Consider the following 24,271-nt stretch of genomic DNA (forward strand, 5'->3'; position numbering starts at 1 on the left):
TATTAGTAAATCGCCTTTCCAACAGCCTCTTTTACTGTGACGGAAGGCTTGGTAAAGCAGCAAAAGACGCAAACACGAGGGTTACAGCATGGCACTTGGCAACGTTCGTAAATACGGGCCAGTGTCACTGCGGTGTATTCGATATTCGTGAGGAAAACAGTACGACTTCTTTCACTGCCTGGTCAACAACATTCTCCTGGTCGCGCTCTCCCGCATCTATACAAGACGTGCCATCAGATTCCAACTACCGCAGTATTCCTCACTCAGACGCGTCGCACGTCGTATCGGTCGCCGCGTTGTGCCATATGTGTCTCTGACCACGCGTGCGTCAAAACCGTCACTTCTGTTGGACGACGTGTATGAAAGATGGAGGCTCGGAATGCTGGAACCTGTGGGAAACCTGACGAAAACTTGTTGGCAATTTGCTGTATGCCTTGCTGGTGGTTCTTACGCACATACATATGCTCCGCGGTGGACTGAAATGTCAAGTTTCAGCATTCATTGCAAAACGAAAAAAAAAAATTAAATAATAATAATACTGGCGTAAATGCTAGATGTATGCTTAATGCAACACATGTGATCACATTTGTAGCAGTTAAAGGCGGCGTAGCCTGGGAATGGCACACCGGGCCACGGTGTACGAATATACAGGGAGGTGTGAGTATACAGAGTATACTGACTGAAGTATACAGAGTATACTGACTGAAGTATACAGAGAGGTGTCAACACCTCTCTGTATACTTCTTACACCGTGCACCGGGCCCTAAACCCCCCTCCCCCTCCCACTCGAAATTTCTGTTAGTATGCGGACTTGCCAGCCCCTCTCTCACCTTCCTCCACCTCTCCGGTCAAGTGGGTGCCCCTCCCGAAATACATGTGGCTACGCCACGGGCGGTTAAATATTTGGCCAACAAAATGAGTCGAAGACCGTTATTATCTCATCTACGAACGTACTGCTCTTCAATTTCGCCTAAGCATGGGGGAGGTAGTAATAATTGGTTGTTTATTAAGCCAAATAGATAGCTAAGTAAAGGAAAGTAAGAAAAACTTGCTGCTGAACGCAGTAAGAGTCTAGCGCGGTATGCTGACACCTGACGCATCTGAACAGCGGTCAGGAAAGGTGCCCGTCCAAGCGCCGAACATTTGCCATTACCTTCTTTCTCGAGAGACGTCACTTTGCGAAGCACGTAGTGTCATCTACCGCCGGTCAACGTTAGTAAGTGCCCGTTTACGTTTGGGCGCGCAAATACGGTACGAGAAATACAGCAGTCTTGCCCACTACAGGAGATAACTTGCTCTGCAGCTTGATCATGATGCAGTGTGCTAGAATCGTAGCAACCATTGTCATAAAAGATTATCTTTCCACCGTAGACTTGGAACTTGTACATCATGAGAACGCACGAGAGGGAAGTACGCGTGTAACACAACGACACTCATTCTTCACTACTGCGAAAACACCCATTTCTAAAGCAGAACAGCGTTGAAATTTGTGCACGATTGACGTGCCAGTATTAGTCAATTGTCGAAGAGACCGTTATTCGTCTCCCGAGCTTCAAGTACAACAGGTGCATGAAATTTCACCTTGAATGAGCGCGCCTAGGTTGGGCCATGTTTTGGCATACTCGTCTCTATGGCAACGACTATGTGTTTTGACTTCTCACACCGAGATGGCGCCACAACGCACGCGTCTGTCGCTGACATTTGGCTGGAAGCACATGATAAGCTTGTTAACTGACGCCGACAGAGCCGGGTCTAGCATGTAGCGGTCAAAATGTACTGTACTGGCTAGCTCAGGACTCAACTTCAGATGTTTCCTAGCAGTATGAAGGAGCTACGGCTGACCCCAGTACGTGCAACGTCACTGTACCGTCGCCGTCAGGGTAAATAGTTGTCCCGTCCCTACAGTTTTTCTAATCGGGGTTTTCTTTCGGTCGACCGGCTCTACAGTCCAATGTGACTCAAAGGGTGTTGACGACTGATTGGTCGTCAGACAGTTCATTTGCCGCCTCTCCACTCGACCTGACAGCACCCTTTCCGAAGCAGGAAGGAGCAGTTTTCAAGCGGCAATGCCGCACTCGCGCGGGACGCCTGCTCGACGGCACGACGCTAGATTGCTCCGGGACACGCGGTAAGCTTTCGTTTTACTTTCATCCTTTCCGCTACGGTGCCTCATTCTCAGCGAGCGTTGAACTCCTCTTTGAGGCGCCGCGACCTCGCGCTGCTTTCCAATTAGTTGCCACGACTGAACAGGGAACCTTTTCGGTGCTTTTCGTCGAGTTTGTCGTTAACGCAGTCTTTGCGCCCTGTATGAGTCGATTACACTCCTTAAGAAAATCATTGACTGGTACGGCTAATTTTAACCGCTTCACTGTCAACTGCAGTACCGTCCGCTAACAGCTAAGCTTTTAAAATTAATTTTGTATCGTTAATTTTTACCTGTTTGTTCTTTTGGAAAGGGGTTGCAGGGGTCTAGGTGCGCTATGAGACACAAGCGGTGGAAATCCCACGCTATTGATTTGTGCGCCGTGCCCGACGCTTTGTGTCTGGCGTACGGGCTAGCCCCCCAGCGCAACGCTGGTTCTCTGTCATGAGGATCACCTTGAGCTGAGAAAATTTTGCGCTTGAAGGACTGCACAGTTCATAGACAACCGTATACATTACTTTTTCAGGAGCAATTCTGTAAATAAGTGCTACTTCTGCAGGATCGGATCATATTCTGATGCATCGTGATCGATTTTCCTTTTCCACCAGTATGGTTAAGATGCTTATTCGGCGGTTCCATTGATTCTCTCTCTCTCTCTCTCTCTCTCACTCGTCTTAAGTAATGATAAAACACAGTGCAGCTGTTTCCGTTTGCTGATATTCTGATAAGCTCAGTCGCGCCATGTTTGGAGATGTCACACATATGGTGATATTTAGGCGCGGTTACAGCGGTAGCTCCTTGCATTCTAAGTGAAAGCATTTCATTTGTAGAGACATGTTTCTACAGTGTGAAACTGGATTGAGAACTGCAGTGTGACTGGATAGTTCTGTTTGTTTATGAATAGATGCATTGTGAATGTTGTGGTACCCAATTATATGAACCTGAGTTATTATAACAATGCCTACCATCTTCCAGGCAAGTGCATTAATGTAGTGGGCCAAGATGTGACCATTCATTGTTGTACTGATCGGTAATTGTAGCTCTGTCACAAATGCCTTACAGAGGCATGTCATGGCTGCACTGTCGTTTAATAGCTGCATTATCTGCTTTAGGGACAAAAGCCATGTAAATGTAGCAAATATTGTTAACAAGCATACCATATATCTACTTTGAATGTTTGTGTTATGAAAGAAGTGTGTTTCAAAAAGCCATATGGGGGTATAGAGATGTAGAGCTGCAGTCATTTTTGCTAAAATACCCTGCTACAAAATTTCCTATCTTACTCTTTTTCAAGGCTACCTGCCTTGCTTCCATCCTCAAGACATTAAGGAAATTTTGTGGCCATTGCAGCTTCTTAAGTGGCATATGCCACGTTGATGAATAATCGTGGGCTGTTGATAGTTTAAATTTCTAGGTTATTTTTTTTTTCTGCATCATTGTGCTTTTTTTTTTTTTCACAGGTGTGGCTTGATCATGGAGGTCTAGATGAGGAGGTCTACAAAATGGGGCCTTCTACTAGGGCTTTGCACACACTCCTCTTCCATAGCGCACTTTCCTGATACCACAAAATGGTGCCTTAGTAAAGAATTGAGCTCACTTTGCGAGGACCATGGGTCTCAAGACAACTGAACGGCCACCAACACCTGGCTTCCTTGACTGTCCACCAAAGACTCTTGCTGATGTGCTCAGCCCATCTCCCGTCCTGGAGGGTATGGACCGAAGTGGCTTGCCTCAATCTTGCTGGTTTCAGAGGAGCTGCGGTGGTGGTAAGCTAGCTCTTTTCGCTAGCTGTGTACGGAGAGAATTTCGCCAGTGTGATCTGGTAAATGTTTTGCTTCGGTGCCTATTTTCCAATGCTGCACTTTGTAGTATGAGGGACACCATAGTGGCAAGCTCTGATGGTAATCTTGACCATATCATTTCTTATAATGTGCCTAAATCTTAGAGATTTGTGTCTATATTGCAATCAGAATGTAGTGATTGCAAAGATTGGAATTTGATCCTGGAAACCTTGTTCTAAGCAGCAAGACATGACATGATTAATCAAAGCTGTGATTAATACTGTTCATTGCTGAGAAATTTAATCATGATGAATCTCATACGGTGTTGCAGTCATGCGCGGCTTATTGCCTATTATTCTCGTTGCTTTGGCCTTGTTTATAAGCATTACTAGTAGGTGTGGTTATCATTTTACTGTTTGACAAAGTGATAAAGATTATGCAGTTAGGAAACAGCAGATCTGAAAAAGGACACTGTTTTTTTCTGCTGGTCATCTTTGAGAAAAATACAGTGAATGTGTCAAGATTGGTTAAGAAATTTTGACATTGCTAGACTCCTTCTGCCTGTATGCCTTTTGTGCTTGACACTATTTTGATTAGTTTATGTACATATCCATGTGGTGAATATCAGAGGCATTCACTACACAATATATGTGATATGCCTATACACTACAAAGCCTGCCGTGGCAAATAACTCTGCAGGCTCATTACTTTCCATGGCTTTGGATATGACATTTGTGTCAGGAGACATGACTGGCATTACTTCAGTCATACAAAAAAGGAGCAAAGTTATCTTGGTCGCCTTTGTGTGTAGCAGAGGTTTTATATACTAGAAAACAACCCAAGATGAAGAATATAGCATATACTTGTTCATTAAAGCTCAAGTAATTTTCAGAACTGTCATTATGACATAGTAGGTTTATGAGGACCGATCGAAACTAGAAACTAATTGTGATTAAAGAGTGTTCTAAAATAAAACAAAATCCAGCCTGACAAATATTGCAAAATTTTGCTGCAGAAGAACTAATGTAGTTAGGTCTGCAAGTCTGTGACGTCATCGGTGCCGTACATAAGGAGTGAGAAAAAGTGGGTAAGCGAAGTTATACTTTCAGTTGGGAATTATTCTAATTCTTTCCGTCGAAGAAACGAAGAGAAAGTTCCAAAACAGTAGTCTGTGCTCTCCCAAAGTGTTCCCACAAAAGGTCAAGCACAGCTTGTTGTTAGTTATTTCATTATCCTGCAAGTTGCCGCACCCATGCCATCTGGTGGGCGATACAAACACCACCTCGCACTCTTTTTGCGACAGCATCATTTCACTTAGCCGATTCAGGAGATACTCGTAACCGGCAGCGGACTGCAGCTCACATGCAGTGGCGGTCCCGAAGCACCGCGCTGACATTTCTCTTTTGCGCAACCTCGGACCCGGCGAACGCCGGGGTGCACGCGGAACGAGGAAATAGAAAAGGAAAGAAAGAAAGGGGGAAAAAAATCCCCACTGCTCTCTTCATTGATCGAAACCGACCTCGCATGGGTTCGCGGGTAGCGTGGCGGCGACAAGCGAGGCCTCTCCCCTGCGCTGCTTGGCTCTGCCCCCAGGTACCGGTGCATTGCGCTGAAGCGTGCCCCTTGCTCGTGGTGGCTCGCCGGGTCTCCATGCGGCTGTGAGTGCGAACTCCGCTTTCCTTTCGCGTTACACCGGGTATGAGCACGAGTGTTCATTCGCACGTAGTGTGTCTGCCGTGTAGCACAGAAAGCGCCCCTTCTGGGATATGTGCTTCTTACAGCGCGCATTGTCGCGTCTGAGCGTGCTTTGCTTGTGTTCGGAAAAATCCGAGTAATTTCTGCTCTTTTTACGCCTTGTAGCACTTACGACAGCGTGCCGGCAGTCGCTTCTGCTTTACGGTCGCTTTTAATGGGGACAAAGCGTTTAATTACTGGTGCATACCTGTTAGGGATGTCGCTGACATGAAGCCTTGTCGGCATTTTCAAGTTTATAATTTATACCCAGACCACACGTGGTCCATGCATGCAGTTCAGCCATGAGCCTATCAGACTCGGTTAATTCGTCCAGTCGAAATTGCCTTGCACCCAGCAGCCTCCGTGCGCTTCACATTTGCTGTATCCTCGCCAGCGATGGCCACAGCTTCCGGAGAAACGACACGAGTTGGAGGCTGTCAGAACACTGAACACTTTATTCTGTCATGGCTGTCTTCTATAGCCACCAGACAAACTAAAAAAAAAAAAAAAAAAAGAGAAATAGAAAGATCAATCGTATACCACGGAATTGGACAAAGTCACACGCGTGCATTGATTGATAACATTATCGAATTTTCAGCGACGTCATCATAACAGAGAGCTTCAGTGTGATATATGTATACGCTGTCCACCACGGCTTAATCGTGAGGATGGGTGGAAGCGTAATTACTTCCTCGCCAGTATTGCGCTGAACGTGTCGTACGTGTCATTTCTAGCCTTAAAACTCACAGTAGTGTACTCTTACATCTGGCACAGCGACCTCAGTCCCTTGTGCACAAGCGGGAGTGCCGCATTCGCGGTGGGGATTCTTGCTCTTTCGGGACTTCGGCTCATGATTCCCTCGGCGAGTTATACAGGCTTCTGGCGGGCAGTTCTGCGGAACATATGAAAATACTGTTGACTGCGACGTTTTGGCGGCTTCATATATATATTTCGGAACAAATTCTGAAGCCTTTGTGAGCCGCGCGATCAGGTAGCGTACTCGACGCGTGCTCAGCAGCCTCAAGCGATGGTTCGGTGTGACAGACGTTGTGTGACAGACAGTGTCTTCGCGCCTTCTTGTGCAGACGTATCCTTGTGCAGACGTATCCCAGTGGAAAGGTAGACGAACTGCCGGCAGCTGGGGAAATCAATCAATCAGTTAAACAACCCACGGCACGGATAGGCAATGCCACTCAAGACAGTACGCTTATTGGATCACTTATAACGACATCCGATTTTGCACTGTTGGACTGTTACTGTCTGTATCTGTATATATATAAATACGCTAGGTGTGCAAAATCAGGCAGATGCCTTAAGATACGGTAGATGAGTAGTCAGTATAGTGAATAACGTGAGAACATGCATGGGAAATAATCAAGCGGCTTAAAATATGTATTGCCGCGAAGATCTGACAGTGCAATATATGATCGCAGGATATCTTAGGGGCCATGCTTTTCAATTGTGCTGCGTGCAGGTGCGCCAGGCGTAGCAAATCACAACTAGGTGTGTGGTTCGAAGGACAATGGCACATGACAATACACACACGCACACGCACGCACACACGCACGCACACACACACAACGTGTGCCCGTGTTAACCGTCTTTCCGGGAACGGCAGGTGTCATCGTAACGATCCCAGTGTTGCTTCCGCTGCACACGATGACGGCCTTATCAAGGCAGCTGAATATACCCACTCAAGGAGATTGGCCATGAGTCAGGTGAATTTTATAACTGTAATGTTTGTGATTCGCAGATGAATTTGTTTGTGTCGGTGCATATATCCCAATGGGAGCGACCTATATAGCACAGAAACCCCGAAAAAGAACGGAACAAGAGTCCAGTGGCAGGACAAGCTGTTTCAGTTGGATTTGCAATATTTTTCTTCAGGACCGAGAAACGGCTTTCATGGAGGAGCCTCCTCTATTTCCTTTTTTTAAAATTTATTCTTTAATGTTACGACCTTGCCGTGTAGATACCTACGTCTGTCGTACGGCACAGTTATGCCGGCGCAAACGCCATAATCAATCGGGCATATGTTTAGTGCCATTTATCACCGGACCGGTAATTTATATCGAACAGAACGTACGCCCCTGCTCAATTGGTCTTGCCGAGCTCCACCGCGGCGCTCCAGAGGGGAAGGGAGAGAGGGAAAAGAGTGTACGAACCATGTCGATACGGACTTTAGCTTGCTCTGTTACAAAATGGCTCGCATGCCTTCCGGAAGTCGTTTATTCTGCGCCTCGCGATGGAATCGCAGCTTGTTTTCTGGATGGGTCAACGACATTTCCATGCTGGTCGTCAGGCCGAAGGTTAATCGATGCTGTTACAGTCGCAGCGCGACGGGCGGTTGCTTGCTTTGCATGCTAATTTTCTCACCGACGCAGTAATATGCGCGGCGCTTCTTCTTAAGCGAGTACGGTACGCTAACGACTGGCGAGTTCCCGCGGTGCTTTGCCGGCGTCGAAATGGCCGAGACGTACAGCTTGGACTATAACGCTCGAATGAGCATTGTACTCGAGCATGCGCATGCAAGCGCATTCGAAAGCATGTATGCGCGCACGTGCGAAGTGGGTTAAAACACGACGCTCTCGGTGCTAAAGCTTGTGTTTTGGCCGCAGTGACTATGCCGTTCTTGTATGCGCGCAGGCACCGTAGCTGTCCGAGGCAGGTGCTTGCACCGTGCCTCCGAAGGGCGCACGATGCCAGGATGGGTAGCTCGATTGCAGGACCGACAGCTCGCACCGGAGTAACGAACTGACCTTCAAAGCCGCTCGGGCCGACCTCTCGCACCGTTCGTTGTTGCCATCGACACTCTACATTTGCTTCACGCCATGACCCACTACGGGGCACGTACAACCCCGCCGTGGTGGCTTATAGCGGCTATGGCGTTGCGCTACTATAGGCACGAGGTCGCGGGATCGAATCCCGGCCGCGGCGACCGCGGGCACCTCCTATGGGGGAGATGTAAAAATGCCCGTGTACCGTGCATTGGGTGCACGTTAAAGAACCTCAGGTGGTCAAAATAAACCCGGAGTCCCCCACCACGGCGTGCCTCATATTCGAATCGTGGTTTCGGCATGTAAAATCCAATAATTTCATTTTTTTTCTTTATGGCGCACGGATATAGCTGAGGAATGCTGCGTGACAGTCGCGCGGAAGTTTTAGAGGACGCTGCTCACTTAAGAGTTCTTTTGTATTGGGCTGTTTATGCGTACCAGAATATCGCACAGTTCAGTGCTCCGCTGAGGAGAATGTGCAGAAGCACCGCGCTTCTGTGAACAGGCCTGCAAAGGGCGAAGGTGTGCATTGGTGCGCCTTTATTGCGACGATGAACTGAATTGAAAACTGAATAGTCCTGTTCCTTTGGACATAAAGGAGAGAGAGAGAGAGAGAGAGAGAGAGAGAGAGAGAGAGAGAGTCTTGATAGGCGGCTTTTTGACGTGAATACTGTGGCCTACCGTCAGATGCCACAGTTTCGAAACTTTGTAGAGTATATATATATATGTATAGTTTCGACGAATTTGTTAGAATGCATACTTGAAGCGCAAAAAGAAAGAGAAAAACACGCCTTTTGTGCTTCAAGTATACATTTGCTCTTACGAATGCCAGTTCGTGACACCTAAAGAAAGCTGAGCTCTGCGCGAATTCCACACTCTATAGTGTATATATATATATATATATATATATATAATATGTAACGTAGCGTCCAACAATTCGTTTGCAGTATCTTTGGCAATGTCAATGCAGTTATTATTCGTGTATTTGATCCTTCGACAAATCCTGTAAGGAGCAGGCCGAACACCAACGTGAGCCCCCCCCCCCCCCCCCCCTTCCCCCCGAACGAAATTTCTCTGTGCATTGTCGCTATTTACTTGGCAATTTTGGGAAAAGTTCGCCTCGTCAGTCCAGAGTACCTGGGTGGGAAAGTCAGAATCCTGCTCCTGCTGAATCAAAATCCAATTCGCAAAGTCGAGCCTCTTTTGGAGATCCCTTGACTCCAGGCATTGATGCAACTGCAATGTTTTGAAAATCCTCCAGGTAATTGAGTTGGACACACAGAGCTGTGCGCCACGTTGCGCTTGCTAGCGTGAGGATAAGCCGCCATGAAAGACAGAACGTTGAAGCGAACGTCATTATTTATGACTGAAGCTCTCTGCCTCTTTCTTGTGACGCTTGGGATTTGCTTCAGCGACACGTAGGTGTTGAATATTGTCATCCGGCTCGGTCGCGTACCCGGGTGCCAGCTACGAAATATTCTTGCAGCCTGCCATCTCTGTCCGCTTGCATTTCCTAGGACAAGGATCATGACGGCTTTTTTCTCGTTGGAAAAAGACGTCATGGAATTGCTCGCCCTCTAACAGCCGATGCACGATAGTCTGTTTATCGCTGTCTGGAACTACCACCACCACCACGGGCTGTTCGACTTAAGCTAGCAACCGTTATCGCTTGCGCTGCGTAAAGCGACTGACGGACGTGGTCCACATCCGTCAGTTGCTTTACGCAGCGCAAGCGATAAGGGTTGCTAGCTTAAATCGAACAGCCAACGCTTGCGTCGCTGCCCTGTCACTTTTTAAGTGGCAGCGCACGTATGCCTGTTTGTGCGCAGAACACTTGGGAGCAGTGCAGTCACGACGCGCAAGCGGGCATATGTCGTGTTGTATTTTTTTTTATTTCGCGGGCATTCGCAGCAACCTGGAAAACACTAATACCTAATATACAAAAACACAGACACTCTTTATTGGAATGTTTTGCAAACCGCTCTGCAACTTTCTAATTGGAATTTTTTCCCCTAGCTTCGTTGCTTCAGAATTTGGTTAAATAATCTTGACTAATTATCTAACTAAACAACATACAAAATAGCGTGACACGCATACGAAAGGGAGCAACATGCATTTGGTCGCGTCGTCTTAAAATACATCGGCATATCTTTAACTCTGGCTAAAGTTCGCTGAAACACCCTGTATAGTGCGTCAAACGAGGCAAATAAACATGTTGCGCAATCACAGATCACATCTTCGCACCGAAATGTCTTTTGGTGCGTGAGAAATACATTCTAGATAAACTCAAGAATGATTTCCGGCGCCGGGGGTTGTTTTGGTCGGCGGCGCATGACAGCACGAAAAAAATTCGGGGGGGGGGGCTGAAGCCCCATAAGCCCCCCCCCCCTCCCTGGCTACGCCCCTGATATATATGTAGTGACTGATCTCTTGTGCTATAGAGTGTGGAATTCGCGCAAAGCTCAACTTTCTTTAGGTGTCACGAACTGGCATTCATAAGAGCAAATGTATACTTGAAGCACAAAATGTGCGTTTTTCTCTTTTTTCTTGCACTTCAAGTCAAGTATGCATTCTAACAAATTCGTCCAAATTTCAGCTTTTATAAGCAAATGTACTTTGGAGCACGGGCTCGGTTTCTGTTGACGAGAACGTCGCGCGGTAGATTTCCCTCTCCTCATTCGAACATTTACTGAGACTTTGAGGGGCATAGCGAATACTTATTGACTTCCGGACACACACTTCCGGCCCTTCTTCGGGTTTGTTTTTGTGGATCGACCTGCTCAAGTTCCGTCATATTGTCAAATCCGCCGCATTGTCAGCTCTGATTGGCCTAAGAGGCAGCGACCCCGTCTCTGTTTGTATTAGCACGCCCACGTGGATGTTCCTTATAGGCCAGAACATCGTCCCGGGGCTACTGCAGGTGCAGGGCTGGTGCACGGTAAAGGGTGACGGAGGATGGAGAGGACCTCGAGGCAAGCCTGAACTAATTTGAAATTGCTGACGGTATGCGAAGTTTTGTTTACATCAAATGCCGCGCTGGAACCCTGCAATGATGGAAAACGGACCGCATGCGCTGCGCCGGGCCTCTCTGCGTCATCATCCGTCTTGCCAGCGCCTGGGAGCGCGCTGCACGAGCCGAGCTTCCTCGATACGTGCACGCGCTTGCATTCCAACAATCCTTATAAGTGGGTGTGCCTACAACTTGCCGTCGCGCTCATTCGCCGTTGCAAGCAATACTGCACGCGGGCCGACGCGCATGGTGTCGTCCACTTCCTGGAGATCGCCTCGCGGGTCTGCCCAAGAAAACGCTGCGCCAACGATGTGCATTGCCACGCGCCTCGGCACGGGCGCGCGCGCTGCATACTAATTAGGGGTGGCTCGCAATAATCCCATGCTAATTGCAGCTGTAAGGCAAGGGAACAACGAGAGGATGGATAGAGATGGAAATAGCGAGCGAGGCATCGCATTCGTGTTGCAAGGGCGCGTCTGCACGCCTCAATGAGCCTCCTGGGTGCGTTCGCATGCATGCATGCGCGAGCGCATGAACGAGGAGCGCGTGAAACTCAGGCGGCGCGCGCTGTGTTGCGCTGTGCGCGCACTCCTTTCCTGTATGCCCTCCGCAGGCATCCAAACTTATTCGCATTTTTTGATAACGTTTCCGTTCGCGAAGAAATATGCGTTGCGTCCCTCGTTTCTTGTTTACCGATTTCTCGTCGCCTGCTTGATGAGGGAAACGAGTATGCTGATCGGAAACCAGTTCCTGCTCTCCTATATCGTTTGTGCTCCGCCAACTTGGTTGTTTTCTGCTGCCGTATGGTTCGCCGGCCGATCCGGTTTTGCAAACGCGCGCGCCATCATGCACTTGATGGGCTGCAGAGCGCCTGAGCATTGCTTCTTCCTAATCGTTCCGCTCCGCACGAGGTTCAAAGAACCTCGCGGCCGGGAGTACGCACCTGTGTGCCCTTTTGTTTACGAGTATACGTGGTTTGCTGTTTTGTTCTGCCTCATGCCTGGCTGTTTAACGCTACGTATGCGCTGTGTTGAAGCAGACTCAGAGAAGATAACGCGTACGGCCGACGCACGTTCGAGGAACTCGAGCTGAATATTTAATGGCTCGCCGTAAGTTAACTAACGCTGGCCGCGGAACCACCCACAGCGAACGTAGGTCGAAGGCCTGAGGAGAAGAGTTGGTGGGTCAGCGTGTGTGCGAACAATCGAGTGACCGTTGCCAGTGTTTCTCGGACCAGCGTGCGATTGGAACATGTCACAGTCTGCATTTCGGAGCGCGAACGCCTGGCAGCAACTTTAGCTACAGAGAGTCAACCACGTGCGAGAGCCGCGGAATGAAGTCGCCGCAGGACCTAGCCGGCTTGTGTTTATGCGTCGTACGAATACGGAGCAATCGCTTAGTGGCGTATAGTCGTGAGCACAAGCTGGGCTGAAAGGAAGAATTGGAGGGAGAGAATGACCGTACGTGGTTCGTTTTGTTGCCTGGATGGAGGAAGTGCAAGTTCAACTGCGGCCCGTATAGAACATGGGCGACGCTAGCGATTCACAATGAGATTCTTTCAGCACATTCATGGGCAACGCCTGGAACCCTCTGCCCGTCCCAATAGTACTTAGCAGGTCCAATTGGAATTGATTTCGCCTCAGAAACGAAGCTTCTTCCAACACCGTAGGAACAAGAGGGTGGGACCAATGGTATTTCGTGTTCAGCGAGCTACTCCATGAAATTACTTGACTAGGATCTCGAGCTCTTGAACTAGCCTCGAGAAAACCAGTTGCAGATGCATACAACTGTATTGGGCGCATATGAACCATTCCATGGGATAGAAGTGGAATTTCTCCTTCGTCAGTCACCTTTCCTTCTTTTTTTTTTAATGCGTTAGCATTAGGAGTGCGTCAAAGTATAAAAATATGTTTGTGTGAAGTGTGGCAAGCTGGTCACATGATGGAGGTGGAACGGGGAACTGATGGTGGTCTCTTAATGTTCACGCGTTAAAAGGCAGTGCCGAAGCACAAATCTTATATGTGTCATGCTGATTTGCCAACTGCAATGAGCACTGTGTTGAGCAAGGCCATCGGTCTCATACAGGAGGCTAACGTTAACATAGTATAGTGATTTTAAGTGGACTAGACTTTAAATGCGTGAAGGCGATGCCGGTGGCTTACACAAATATATAACTATTGGTACTTAGATGTATTGGGGTGACATTGGGTTGGCCGTACGCGAGTACTCTTATGTATTAGTTCCCACTCCAAACGATCAGATAGTGAGAAGGTTTTCCAATTCAGCCTGGAAATTGGCAGATGACTTTTCTTCTCCTCAAACGAAAACCCGATACAGCCAAAATAGTTCACAATACATAGAAAACCGCGCCTGATGATGCACATCGCATGTTTTGCGCATCCAAGAGAAATTTCCGCCTAATGTAGTTACCGCCGCCAGTAAGGCTATACAATGGTTCTTCGACGACCTTGAAATCACGTAAATTCTACGGTGAACGAGCTAAATCATCTCAAATATTTCGGCAGCGCGCGAGGTCAACGCATTCAAGCAGCGCCGCACCGGCTCGCACAAGCAAGAGAGGAGGAATTGCTCGCTGCAGCGGTTTAGCTGACCGATGCCGGACTTTCTGCAGCGAGGTATTACATCCATGATATCCTTTGATATTATGAAGCGTTTTAACTTTATGACGTGCGGACTTATGCTGTTAATGTTTCGTTCTCTTTTTTTTTTTTTACTTCACAGCACCAAGAAAGTCAAAGAAAAGTTGTGACATAATCTGCAGAGCTCTGCTGCAGTACACAGTGTGTTGCAAACGTTTACCTGAGAGCTTTCATTCTGAGAACCTCTGAAATGAGGCGCATTGTCACAGAACGCTGCCGTCGTTCAATCTGCTTTTCGCATGCATCAAGCTTTTGTGCAGCCATGCCTTTATTACGTGGATGCGTATTAAATATAAAGAATTCGTCGAAACGGGGAACGAACTTTGTTATAAGCGGTGTTTCGTTAAAAGCGGGATTTTCTACAACACTCACATTAACGCTGGCCCACCAACCCAGAGGCTCGTAAATAGTACGTCGAAACAAGACGCTGCTTGATAGTGACGACTCGACAGTTCAAGATTGTGCACGCTCACGTCCGCGAGCATCCGCGCGCTATCATCGTGTGATAGCCATAATGCCGAGGAGCTGCTGCAACGTGACCGTGTGACCTTCGCGTAGCAGGTTAACCCTCTCCAGGCTGACAAAAAAGAAAAGTGACAACAGTGATACCAACGTCTGCGCTGCGCCGAGAAGCCCCGTGAGAATTTCCTTATACGCGCTAAGCGAAGTCATACGGGGTGCTACTATGTTACAAATAATCCGCATACCTGCCAAGTGCCGAGTGGAGCACAGCGCTACCCCTCGGCTGATGAAGGCACGCTCTTCGGTGATACCTGCCATGAGGAGGGAATTCAGAAGCAAATCTTCACTACAGTGCATTCGTGTATACGTCGAGCAGACTTAATTGCAACGTTTTCGCACAGGAATCGCCGTGGGTTGCCATCCGCTTTCTGGATTCGATGTCGAGTCTGTCGAGAGGAGGGACGTTCCAGAATACTGTTGTTGGAGTGTGTAGCATACTTAGCCCTCTTCAGGCGCGTGCTCAGGAATAGTGGTCATGGTCAGGATGTGCGTTGCTGTCGTCTAGAGGCTGGACGCTCACATTGGCTCGTCAGCCTTTGTTATTTGCCCAGCTACAAACAGCTGAAGCGGAAAGAGTCTCTCGCCGTTGCAGAATATGGGTTTGATTCGAGAAACCAGCGTATAACGACTTCTTACACACAAAAAAAGTCACTGGCGATTTAGCGATAAACGCGAGAGAAATGCGTCAGCACTACGTTGCACGGCTTTGAGGTCCCGAATCCATCATTTAAACAGAGTTCATCACATTTCAAATGAGTGTTGTTCAGGGGAAGCATCGATTACGTATAAACTTATAAACATCTGTCTTGCACTGTAAACGGAAATAACTCCGAGGTGGGAGTAGAACGCTTGTCCTCTAGCGACCCCCCGGTTCGGAGTTTATTATGCTCCGTATGATCGGAGTAGAATTTTTACTCCGCGCGAGCGGAATTTTTGCGTGGAATTATGGGAGTTTATTTTTCTGCCTTTTCTGTATTTTTTGCTTTGCAATGGACGGAGTTTTTTGGCGGGGGAACGGGGGTATAAAAGGAGGCATCGGGTGAGTTTGCGTGAACATCTTTACATGCAGAGGCTACTCGTCAAATTTCGAAATACGCACACGAGACCGCGTCAAATTCGACGAAACAAATCAATGAAAGCACATATATCATGACATACATAAACATTTCAGAAATACCCAATGCAGAAATTTGAAAGACATCCTACGTACACGCGATACTCAAGAGGCAACGGTGCCAGTATATATAGCCACGATACTGTGTGCCTCGAAACCGCCTAGGGAGCAGCTGTGCTGTTTTCAGAATTGCGACTCACATGCTCGTTCATACGAGATCTGCCTCGCTGAAATTAACAGAATACCTTAATCAACACAAAACTGTTAATTTAGAATAGTGAGAGCAAAACAATTAATGGCGTAATTTTGAAAAATTATCATGCCATTCTGTGAGTGCTGAAGCGACTTCGCACACTGCCGGCGTTCGCGGCCAAAAAGTAGTGCGTTAGTTACCGTAAGCAAGTAAAATGTAAGTGCGTGTGCTTCATAGCAAAATTAAATTTTTGCGATATAGTGGCAGCGTAGCAAGAAATTATTACGTGTGAGCATGACCCGCAGCAGCCGACGTAACACCAAAAAATGCGCAGTCATACATTTTATACACCGCACTACTTGCTCTGCGTCCAAGCAATCTCTCTCGGTTGTGAAAAGGAGCAACATTGCTGATCTGTCGAGTGAATCCTTAAACTCGGAGCCAGCAGGCATGCGTCTAAATCAGTGTCTCGGATAGAGCGTAATGTTAATGCAATATCGGAAGCAACGACGTGTCCAAAACCTATATGCGCGTTGACAATTCGATTCACATCGCTCAAGAAGAAGCTTTATTTACAGTACGCATACTTATGTCCTACCGTTTTTTCTTCGGGCGAGGATATCCGTTCACAGATACATAAAAACAGTTGCTTGCACTCCGGTCTTTCTCACTGGCAACACAGCACCGCAACGAACTTGGGGTACGCCATTCGTGCGCGACTAGCATGGATGTCGTCGCTCGAACAGTGGCTGCTGTTGCCACTGCTACGCGGTCCTTTCAAACATTACACCGGACGTTGTCACCATGTATTCACAAGAACATCCAAGTCGCATTTCACGTACTGAAGAACACAAGCCAGGGTCACGCAGCACGAAAACACAGTCAGAACCTGAGCCGACATCACGAACCAGTGAGCAGCTTCGAGGTATACCTAAGCTTTTTTCCGCACTTGAAAACGTTGCTCTTGCATTCATCGTTGTCAGCAAAGTGATCAGAGCTAACGTACTTGAAGCTGAGCTACAGTGAGCTCCAGGCATGCCTATAACACTTTCTGGAAGGAAATACTGGAAACAAATTGACGAAACGCTGTCACGGAACGACACTTCACAGATGTAAACAAACCGTCAGCCATGAGCACTGCTGGCTCCGCCGAACGCGCCCGGTCGCTGGCAAGGCGCACAGCCTCATGGGAAGCGCCACGTGACCAACCAGTTTCGGCGGAGGGGAGTTTTTTAAAACTCCCTGTCGGAGTTTCACGGGAGAACAAGATTTCGAAGCGGAGTAAAATCGCGTCATGTCGCCTTAATACTCCCGCAGCTAGCTAGCGGAGTGAAACGAGGGAATGGCGCTGTTTTGCTCCGACACATCGGAGTAAATATTTCAGGAGGGGAGGTTTTAGGGCACATCACCTGTTAAAAACTCCCAGGTGGGTTTATTTTCGTTTACAGTGATGGTGACTGCGGAAACTCGCTGTCAGAACGCTGGGGTGAAGAAGCGCGGCAGCAGCAGCGAGCGAATTGACCTTCGTGCTGCGTGTCGCATCAACGCGAACTAAGCCGCGAAAACACAGCGCTCGGCGGAGTCTGTGCCCGTTGCAGATCGCTTTCAAGATAAGCTGTCCAGGGCCGCGGGCGGACGGGCGCGCTGGCCGCGCAAGCCGCTCGGAGTAGAGCCTCCTCCCCCCCCCCCCCCCCCCCCAGCTCGCGACGGAAGACGGCGCACTTCGTCTTCGCTTTCCTCCTTCGCGTGCGCGAGATTGAACCGCGACTGCCGGCTCACCCTCGCACGCTTTTACTCCCACATACAGCATGCGGCGCGCCGTGGCGATTTTATCGCCCTTATTGGACTAGCTCGCGGCGGCGGCGGCAGAAATGCGCCTGGAGTGTCTATATAATTGCTATCGCAATAATGAAAAAAGAAAATCTACAGCGGGTCTTGTACCGGATGTCCCTGGTTTGGCTGTCACTTGTGTTGAGTAGGGCTGCTTCGTCGCGTCGAAAACTGGTTGTCAGCACCATGAGAAGTCCGGGAGGTCGTACATTAACTCGTACGTAACTCACCTGCGTTGCAGCAGGTGCACGGTTTGACTCACTCGACCCGCTCGTTCGATTGGAAGCCCCGCGCGGTGCGAGAGGAAGCAGATCGCGGTTAATCGCGCTATGCCGCCGCCGAATTCGATCACGTTCGGGCTTCGGCTTCGTAGCAGGTGCATCCCGAGCGTTCCTCCTTTCTCGTATATGTGACTTCGCGCACACGATGATTGTTTCAAGCAACGCGGCCAAATACGGGAGGGTGTTCGAAGCCATTCTCGAGCCGTTTCGTGCTGTCAGCTGGTCTGCGCGGTATCCCAAAACCCTTTGCTGCGTTCATCGCGCCCGCAGCATCGATGCTGTTGCGTGTTCTGGATAAATCCCTGACGATCATCAACATGGGCGGGTCCTGCGGGTCGCTGTGCAGCGCGCCGCATCGCAGCCACCGCGGGCCCAGGCGCAGGGTTGTAACACGCTGGGGGCTTCTCGTCGGTGCGCGAGAGCGCGTGCGCGCAGGCAAGGGTCCCGTTGCTGGGGCAACCTTCTCATGCCCTTCAATATCCCGGCTGCCCGCTGCGCTGTCGTCGCAACATCCTGACATCGCCCGAACGGCGTGACCTCGAAATGGATGGCGCCGGCGGCTGATCGCGGCCTTTCTTTATTTCTTCGGACCCTGTGCGGAGCAGGGGCAATGGGAAGCCCGCATGCTCTAGCGCTGCCGGGTTGACGGCTACTTCCATCTGCGGCGCCCTCTTTCGCCTTCGTCATCAGCGCCGAGATCTGCGGAACTCGTTAATTTGATTGCCTGGGGCCGGACCCCACGGTGGCGAGAGACTCCGCCGAGCTTGTGGCCTCGACCGAAGTTATGCACCACGTGGCGTATGTTATAGAGAGAACGGGTCCTCCCAATATTAACGGTATAGTGTTCTAGATGGCGGATCTGTCCCTAAAGACGCAGGTGGATAGGGAGCTAAAAGGATAAGAAGAAAGTATAGAGAGATAGGGACACATACAAACGACGACGGCCGTTCACGATCACCGCACGCTATCACAGCACAGACTACGTGCAGCACAACGAACACTAATTCAGGCCACATCCGTGTGTGTACACTGTAAACGGAAATAATTCCCAGGTGGTGGGGGGGGGGGGGGGGGGGGGGGAGTATAATTGTTTTCCTCTAGTGACCCCCGGTTGGGAGCTTATTATGTTCCGTATGATCGGAGTAGAATTTTTACTCCATGCGTGCGGAATATTTGCGTGGAACCACGGGAGTTTGTTTTGTGTGTCTTATTTATTTATTTTCTTTTTACTTTACACTGGATGGAGCTTTTTCGAGGTGCAACGGGAGCATAAAAAGAGGTATCGCGTTAATTTTCGTGAAGATTTTTATATGGAGAGGCTACTGCTCAAATTTCGAAGTATACACACAAGACCGCGTCAAATTCAACCAAACAAGTCAATGAAAGCACATAATTCATGACATACATAAACATTTGAGAAACGCCCAGTGCAGAACTTTGAAAGACATCCAACGTACACGCGACACACAAGAAGCAACGCTGCCAGTATATATAGCCGCGATACTGTGTGCCTCGAAACTGCCTAGCGAGGAACTGTGCTGTTTTCAAAATTACGACTCACATGCTCGCTCATACGAGACCTGCCTCTCCGAAATTAACAGAAGAGCTTAATAAACACATAACTGTTAATTCAGAATAGTGAGAAAAAATGTTAACGGCGTAATTTTTCAATATTAGCGTGCCATTCTGTGAGTGCTGAAGCGACTTCGCACACTGCCGGCGTTCGCGGCCAAAAGGTAGCGCGTCAGTTACAGTAAGCAAGAAAAAGATGTAAATATGTGTGCTTCGTGGCAAAATTAACTTTGTGCGAAATAGTGCTGTGTAGCAAGAATCTATCACGTGTGAGCATGACCCGCAGCAGCCGACGTAACACCGAAAAGTGCGTAGTCATGCATGTTGTAGACCGCACTAGTTTCTCAGCGTCCAAGCAATCTCTCTCGGTTGTGAAAAGGAGCTATATCGCTGATCTGTCGAGCGAATCTTCACACTCGGAACCAGCATGCAGGCGATAACAATTCGATTCAAATTACTCAGTAAGAAATTTTATTTACACTACGCATACTTATGTCCTACCGTTTTTCTTGGGCGAGGATATCCGTACACAGGTACATCAAAACAGTTGCTTGCACTCCTGTCTTTCACACTGGCAACACAGCACCGCCAAGAACTTGGCGTATGCCATGCATGTGCGACTAGCACGGACGTCGTTGCTCGAGCAGTTGCTGTTGCCATTGCTACGCGGTCCTTTCAAACATGACACCAGACGTCGTCAGCATGTACTCACAAGGACATAACAGCCGCATTTCGCGTACTGAACAACACAACCCACGGTCACGCAGCACGAAAGCGCAGTAACCTGTGCCGACATCACGAGTCAATGAGCAGTTTCGAGGTATACTTAAGCCTTTTGCCGCACTTGAAAACGTTGCTCTTGCATTCATCGCTGTCAGCAAAGTGCATCACAGCTAACTACTTGAATCTAAGATACAGTTTTCTTCAGGCCCGCCTATAATACTTTCTGGAAGGAAATACGGCAAACAAATTGATGAAAAGCTGTCGCGGAGCGCCACTTCACAGACGTAAACAAACCGTCATTCATGAGCACTGCATGCTGACGATAGACGATCATTGCAAGGTCTCTCTCTTGACGTGCCTGGCGCTTTTAGCTGTCGCTGCGTGTAGTCGAGCGCAGAAAACCGAATGGCGAGGCCGACTTGACCAACAAAGAAAGGGATCGGATGGAAACGCGTGCTATGGACGTCCAAGCGGCATCGATAGAAGCTGTTGCGGCAGATATTTAGCTAAGCGTCGCGGTGAGCAGTTGTAGTTTAATGTCATTCTTTTGTCTTTGCGTAGCGATGTAGCAGTCGATACGGTTTCGCGTGCTGCTCGCTGTGACACCGCCCGACAAGCCGTGTGGCACACTCAGGATGACATTAATGTGCCACACTGCGTCTGTCGTGCAGTTCGTTCTCTCAATTCACAGTCTTCCGGCTTTGTGTCCCTGCCAGCTGGCGGCAGACATCGCAGCGGCGTACGTGTCACGCTGTGCTAATATTAATTAATATATCCCTTAGCTTACCGATGCATACAGCACGGCGATCGTAAATGTCGGTGCAATGAGCGGAAAGTTTTCAAAGCGCCTGCACGTTCGGGCCGATGCTAAAAGTGTTCTTGTTCACTGCTGACGATTTCGTGATTTGCGAGTTTGCTGCAGGGGGCTAATGACCTGTTTTGGGGCTGTTGTCTTGAGATCCCCGCGCCCATGGCTGTGACGGTGGTTCGCAGGCAACGCCGGAACGCGGACTGCGTCGGCGTTTCCGGCGGCGGCGGTGCCCGACTCGAGGAGTCCTTCTGTCGACAATGCCGGCAACTGCGGTCGCCGGTCCCGGGACGGGCGGCCTCGCGGGACCGGCGCTAGGGCCTCGCCCCGGCTCGCCTCCCCGACCGCCGAACGGCATCTCGCCTCCCTGCTGCAGCAGCTACGTCGGGAACGGTGAGTGAGAACTTCGTTGACGGAGTACTGACATATAACACTTACGACTCTTCGTCGTTTATCTGCGTTAAATGAATGTCCTAGACCTGGAAACCCCAGAAACGCTAAGGGTAAGCTTCGGATCCGCAGCCTAAATAATTTGCTGTTGTAGGTTTTCGACAAACGAGTTTCGGTTTGGCTTCTCGCTCGTGGGTTGACTATATGCTGCTTACATCGGACGCGACCGAGCAAGCCGGAACGAGTGCCGGAACGCCGCGATGTGCTGCTTCCACGTTGTTAAGAACGGCCAGCTGCAGTGCAAAGTTTTGCCAACCCGTTGCGACTGTGGAAGCAACATCTCGGGAGCATCGCCGCCAACCTCTAGCCACAGCGTGACTAAATCGACTTTGTGTCGGGGAACAAGACGCGCATCCCCCCCTCTCCGTCGCTTCAGCTAGGATGCGTTCGATGAAGCAGGCTTTGTGCTGAAACCGCCGCCAACCTCTAGCCTCATCGCCGTTGTGACGGAATGAGTTCGGCGGGCCAACTATTGTTCCCAAACTCCCCAACGCGGACCTGATCTGCTACGGCTGCGCGAGTGCCGCGGGAACGCCGTTTTGCGCTGCTTCCCACGCACCGACCAAGACGCAAGACAACGCGCTACCCGGAACGGCTCCGAGTTCTACGGGGCCCCTCTGACGTCGGCTCCGGACCTTCGCACCTGTGTGTATGCGTGTGTGCATGTGTGTGTGTGTAGACCGCGGGGAGGCGGCTAGTTTGCGATGACTAAACGAACGTTCGCATCACCTTGTATCGGGAGAGGACCGAGCGTTTAAAAACCGCTGTTGCGCGGCGGCTCAGGGCACTCTCTCTCAAGCAGTCATGTTAGACTGATGTACTTTCTCAAACAGTCATGTTAGACTGATATAAATACTGTAAATAAACCCATATTCCTCGTTCTCTATGAGAAGCAGTCCTTCCCTTCATCAACGTCCTCAGCGTGGATAAGTTGGACGACGGCATGGGCCAGCTACCTTCGAATTCATGCCGGACTCCAATCTTGACAACGGATCACGAGCGATGGGATTGAGCCCCCAATCATAACAACGTGAACAACTTTTGCGTCACGACTTGCGCGCCCGCGCACGCACGCACGCACACACACCTACCTATATACCTTCTGAGAAACGGAACCGAAACTGGATTGTAGAAAAGCTATTCAGTAAAGGGACAAGGAGAGAGGTTAGTGGAGAGGACAGAGAGATAGTAGGAAATTATTGACATGAAAATACAATAAATACAATATAGCGAGTAGGTCAGAGTGCATCCATGACAATGCATGCTTCCTGCCCGATCGTCGCGCGCGGATTTCGAGAGACCACAATATCAGTTGGAAATCCAGGCGTTATCTATTGTTTTGTCTGTTTTTCTAAAAGTGTGGTTTAAAATTGTACACGTTTAATCTTGTTAAGGCTGGATAAGTTAGCCTCTTTGCCTCTGTTATCATTGCTTTGTCGCCAGTAACGTTTTATTATTGTAATATTGTAATGTAATGTGTTATTGTAGTAATGTTAAGTATTATTCATATTAACATTGGCAGTCTGACAGTTTTCCCTCTGGCAGTTTTGGAACTCCGTACTATCACATCTCCTGCAACTCCGCACCATCTTTTCTTGTACTAATTAGTAGTGAATTAATTAATATAGAAAAATAGTTGGAATCTGTTGGTGCGGGACAGGGGTGATTGGAGATCGCAGGGAGAGGCCTTCGTCGTGCAGTGGGCATAAAACAGGCTGTGTTTGCTGCTGCTGCTGCTGATGGTGATGATGAATATATAATAAAATAAGTGGGGATCGTTGTCCTTCCGTTTTCACAATTAACAGAACTACAACCTGCCCTAACGGAATAAATCTGACACTGTGCACACATGCGCTCGGAAACGACTATCTTGTTTTTTTCTTTTTTTCTTTGTGAACACCGCAGCCTCCCTTCTCAGGTGTCTGAAAAAAAAAGAAGAAAATACGACAAGCAGTAAACGTCTTATGGCTTGTGGCTCGACTTCCCGCTTCTTTAACGGCTTCTTTTCTGCCCTTTCTCGTTATCAACGCTTTCGTTTCCTCTTCACCGCGCTGCCTAATAAGTTGCATCTTTCATGCATTTTTTTCTGTTTATTATCTGGTGGAGCGGCTGCAGTCTACGCCCGCAAATCCCGCGGTCGAGTCCGCAGATCGCTGCCCGATTATGGCTCCTCTGTACGGGGCGCTCGACAACCGCCGCGTCGACTCCTGTAGCCGCAGTTTAACGAGTTTTGTTTATTGCTTCCCTCGTGATAGCGAACGTACGTGTCTCGCGCTGCGGCCTATACGTCGCCGCCTTTATCCTCTCCGCCCTCTCTTTTCCCTTCTGCTTCAAGAAAAATTATCGTCCACTCCATTTGGCGGTGGTTTGTCTCTCCCAAAACGAACTGCGCAGCGATCTATTATAAGCTGCCGTTTAGGGCGATTTGCGATAAGCTTGTGTACGCACTTCTCGGAGTCCGTGTTCGCACTATAACGCTATCGTGCAGGCGCTAAGAGTGAAAGAGTACTGCGCGGGAAAGAGAATGAAAAATGAAGAAGGACCGCGGAGGGGACAGCGTCGGTGGAGGTTGATCGCTGCAGAAGGCGCACCCTAAGAAAGAATCGCAATTGTGCGTTCAACCTTGACGTGGAACTGAGGCCCGTATGCTTTGTGGCGGTGAAAAAGAAATGA

General features: G+C 49.0%; 1 protein-coding gene across 2 annotated transcripts in view; it reads left to right on the plus strand.

Moving 5' to 3' along the window:
• Window positions 1-1,743: 1,743 nt before the first annotated feature.
• Window positions 1,744-24,271, plus strand: part of LOC126531538 (uncharacterized) — a 141,546-nt gene continuing 119,018 nt past the window's right edge. Inside the window, exons 1-3 of one of the 2 annotated variants that reach the window (XM_050179086.2) lie at window positions 1,744-2,128; window positions 3,604-3,909; window positions 21,334-21,541. In XM_050179086.2, coding sequence (XP_050035043.1) covers window positions 3,753-3,909; window positions 21,334-21,541 — 365 coding nt within the window. In that variant the 5' untranslated portion in view covers window positions 1,744-2,128; window positions 3,604-3,752. Of the gene's footprint in view, window positions 2,129-3,189; window positions 3,910-21,333; window positions 21,542-24,271 lie in introns of those variants that run through there. The other variant, XM_055071240.2, reaches the window with a different exon arrangement.

The sequence above is a fragment of the Dermacentor andersoni genome, chromosome 5 (genome assembly GCF_023375885.2).
Source record: "Dermacentor andersoni chromosome 5, qqDerAnde1_hic_scaffold, whole genome shotgun sequence".
In the NCBI taxonomy this organism is placed as follows: Eukaryota; Metazoa; Arthropoda; class Arachnida; order Ixodida; family Ixodidae; genus Dermacentor; species Dermacentor andersoni.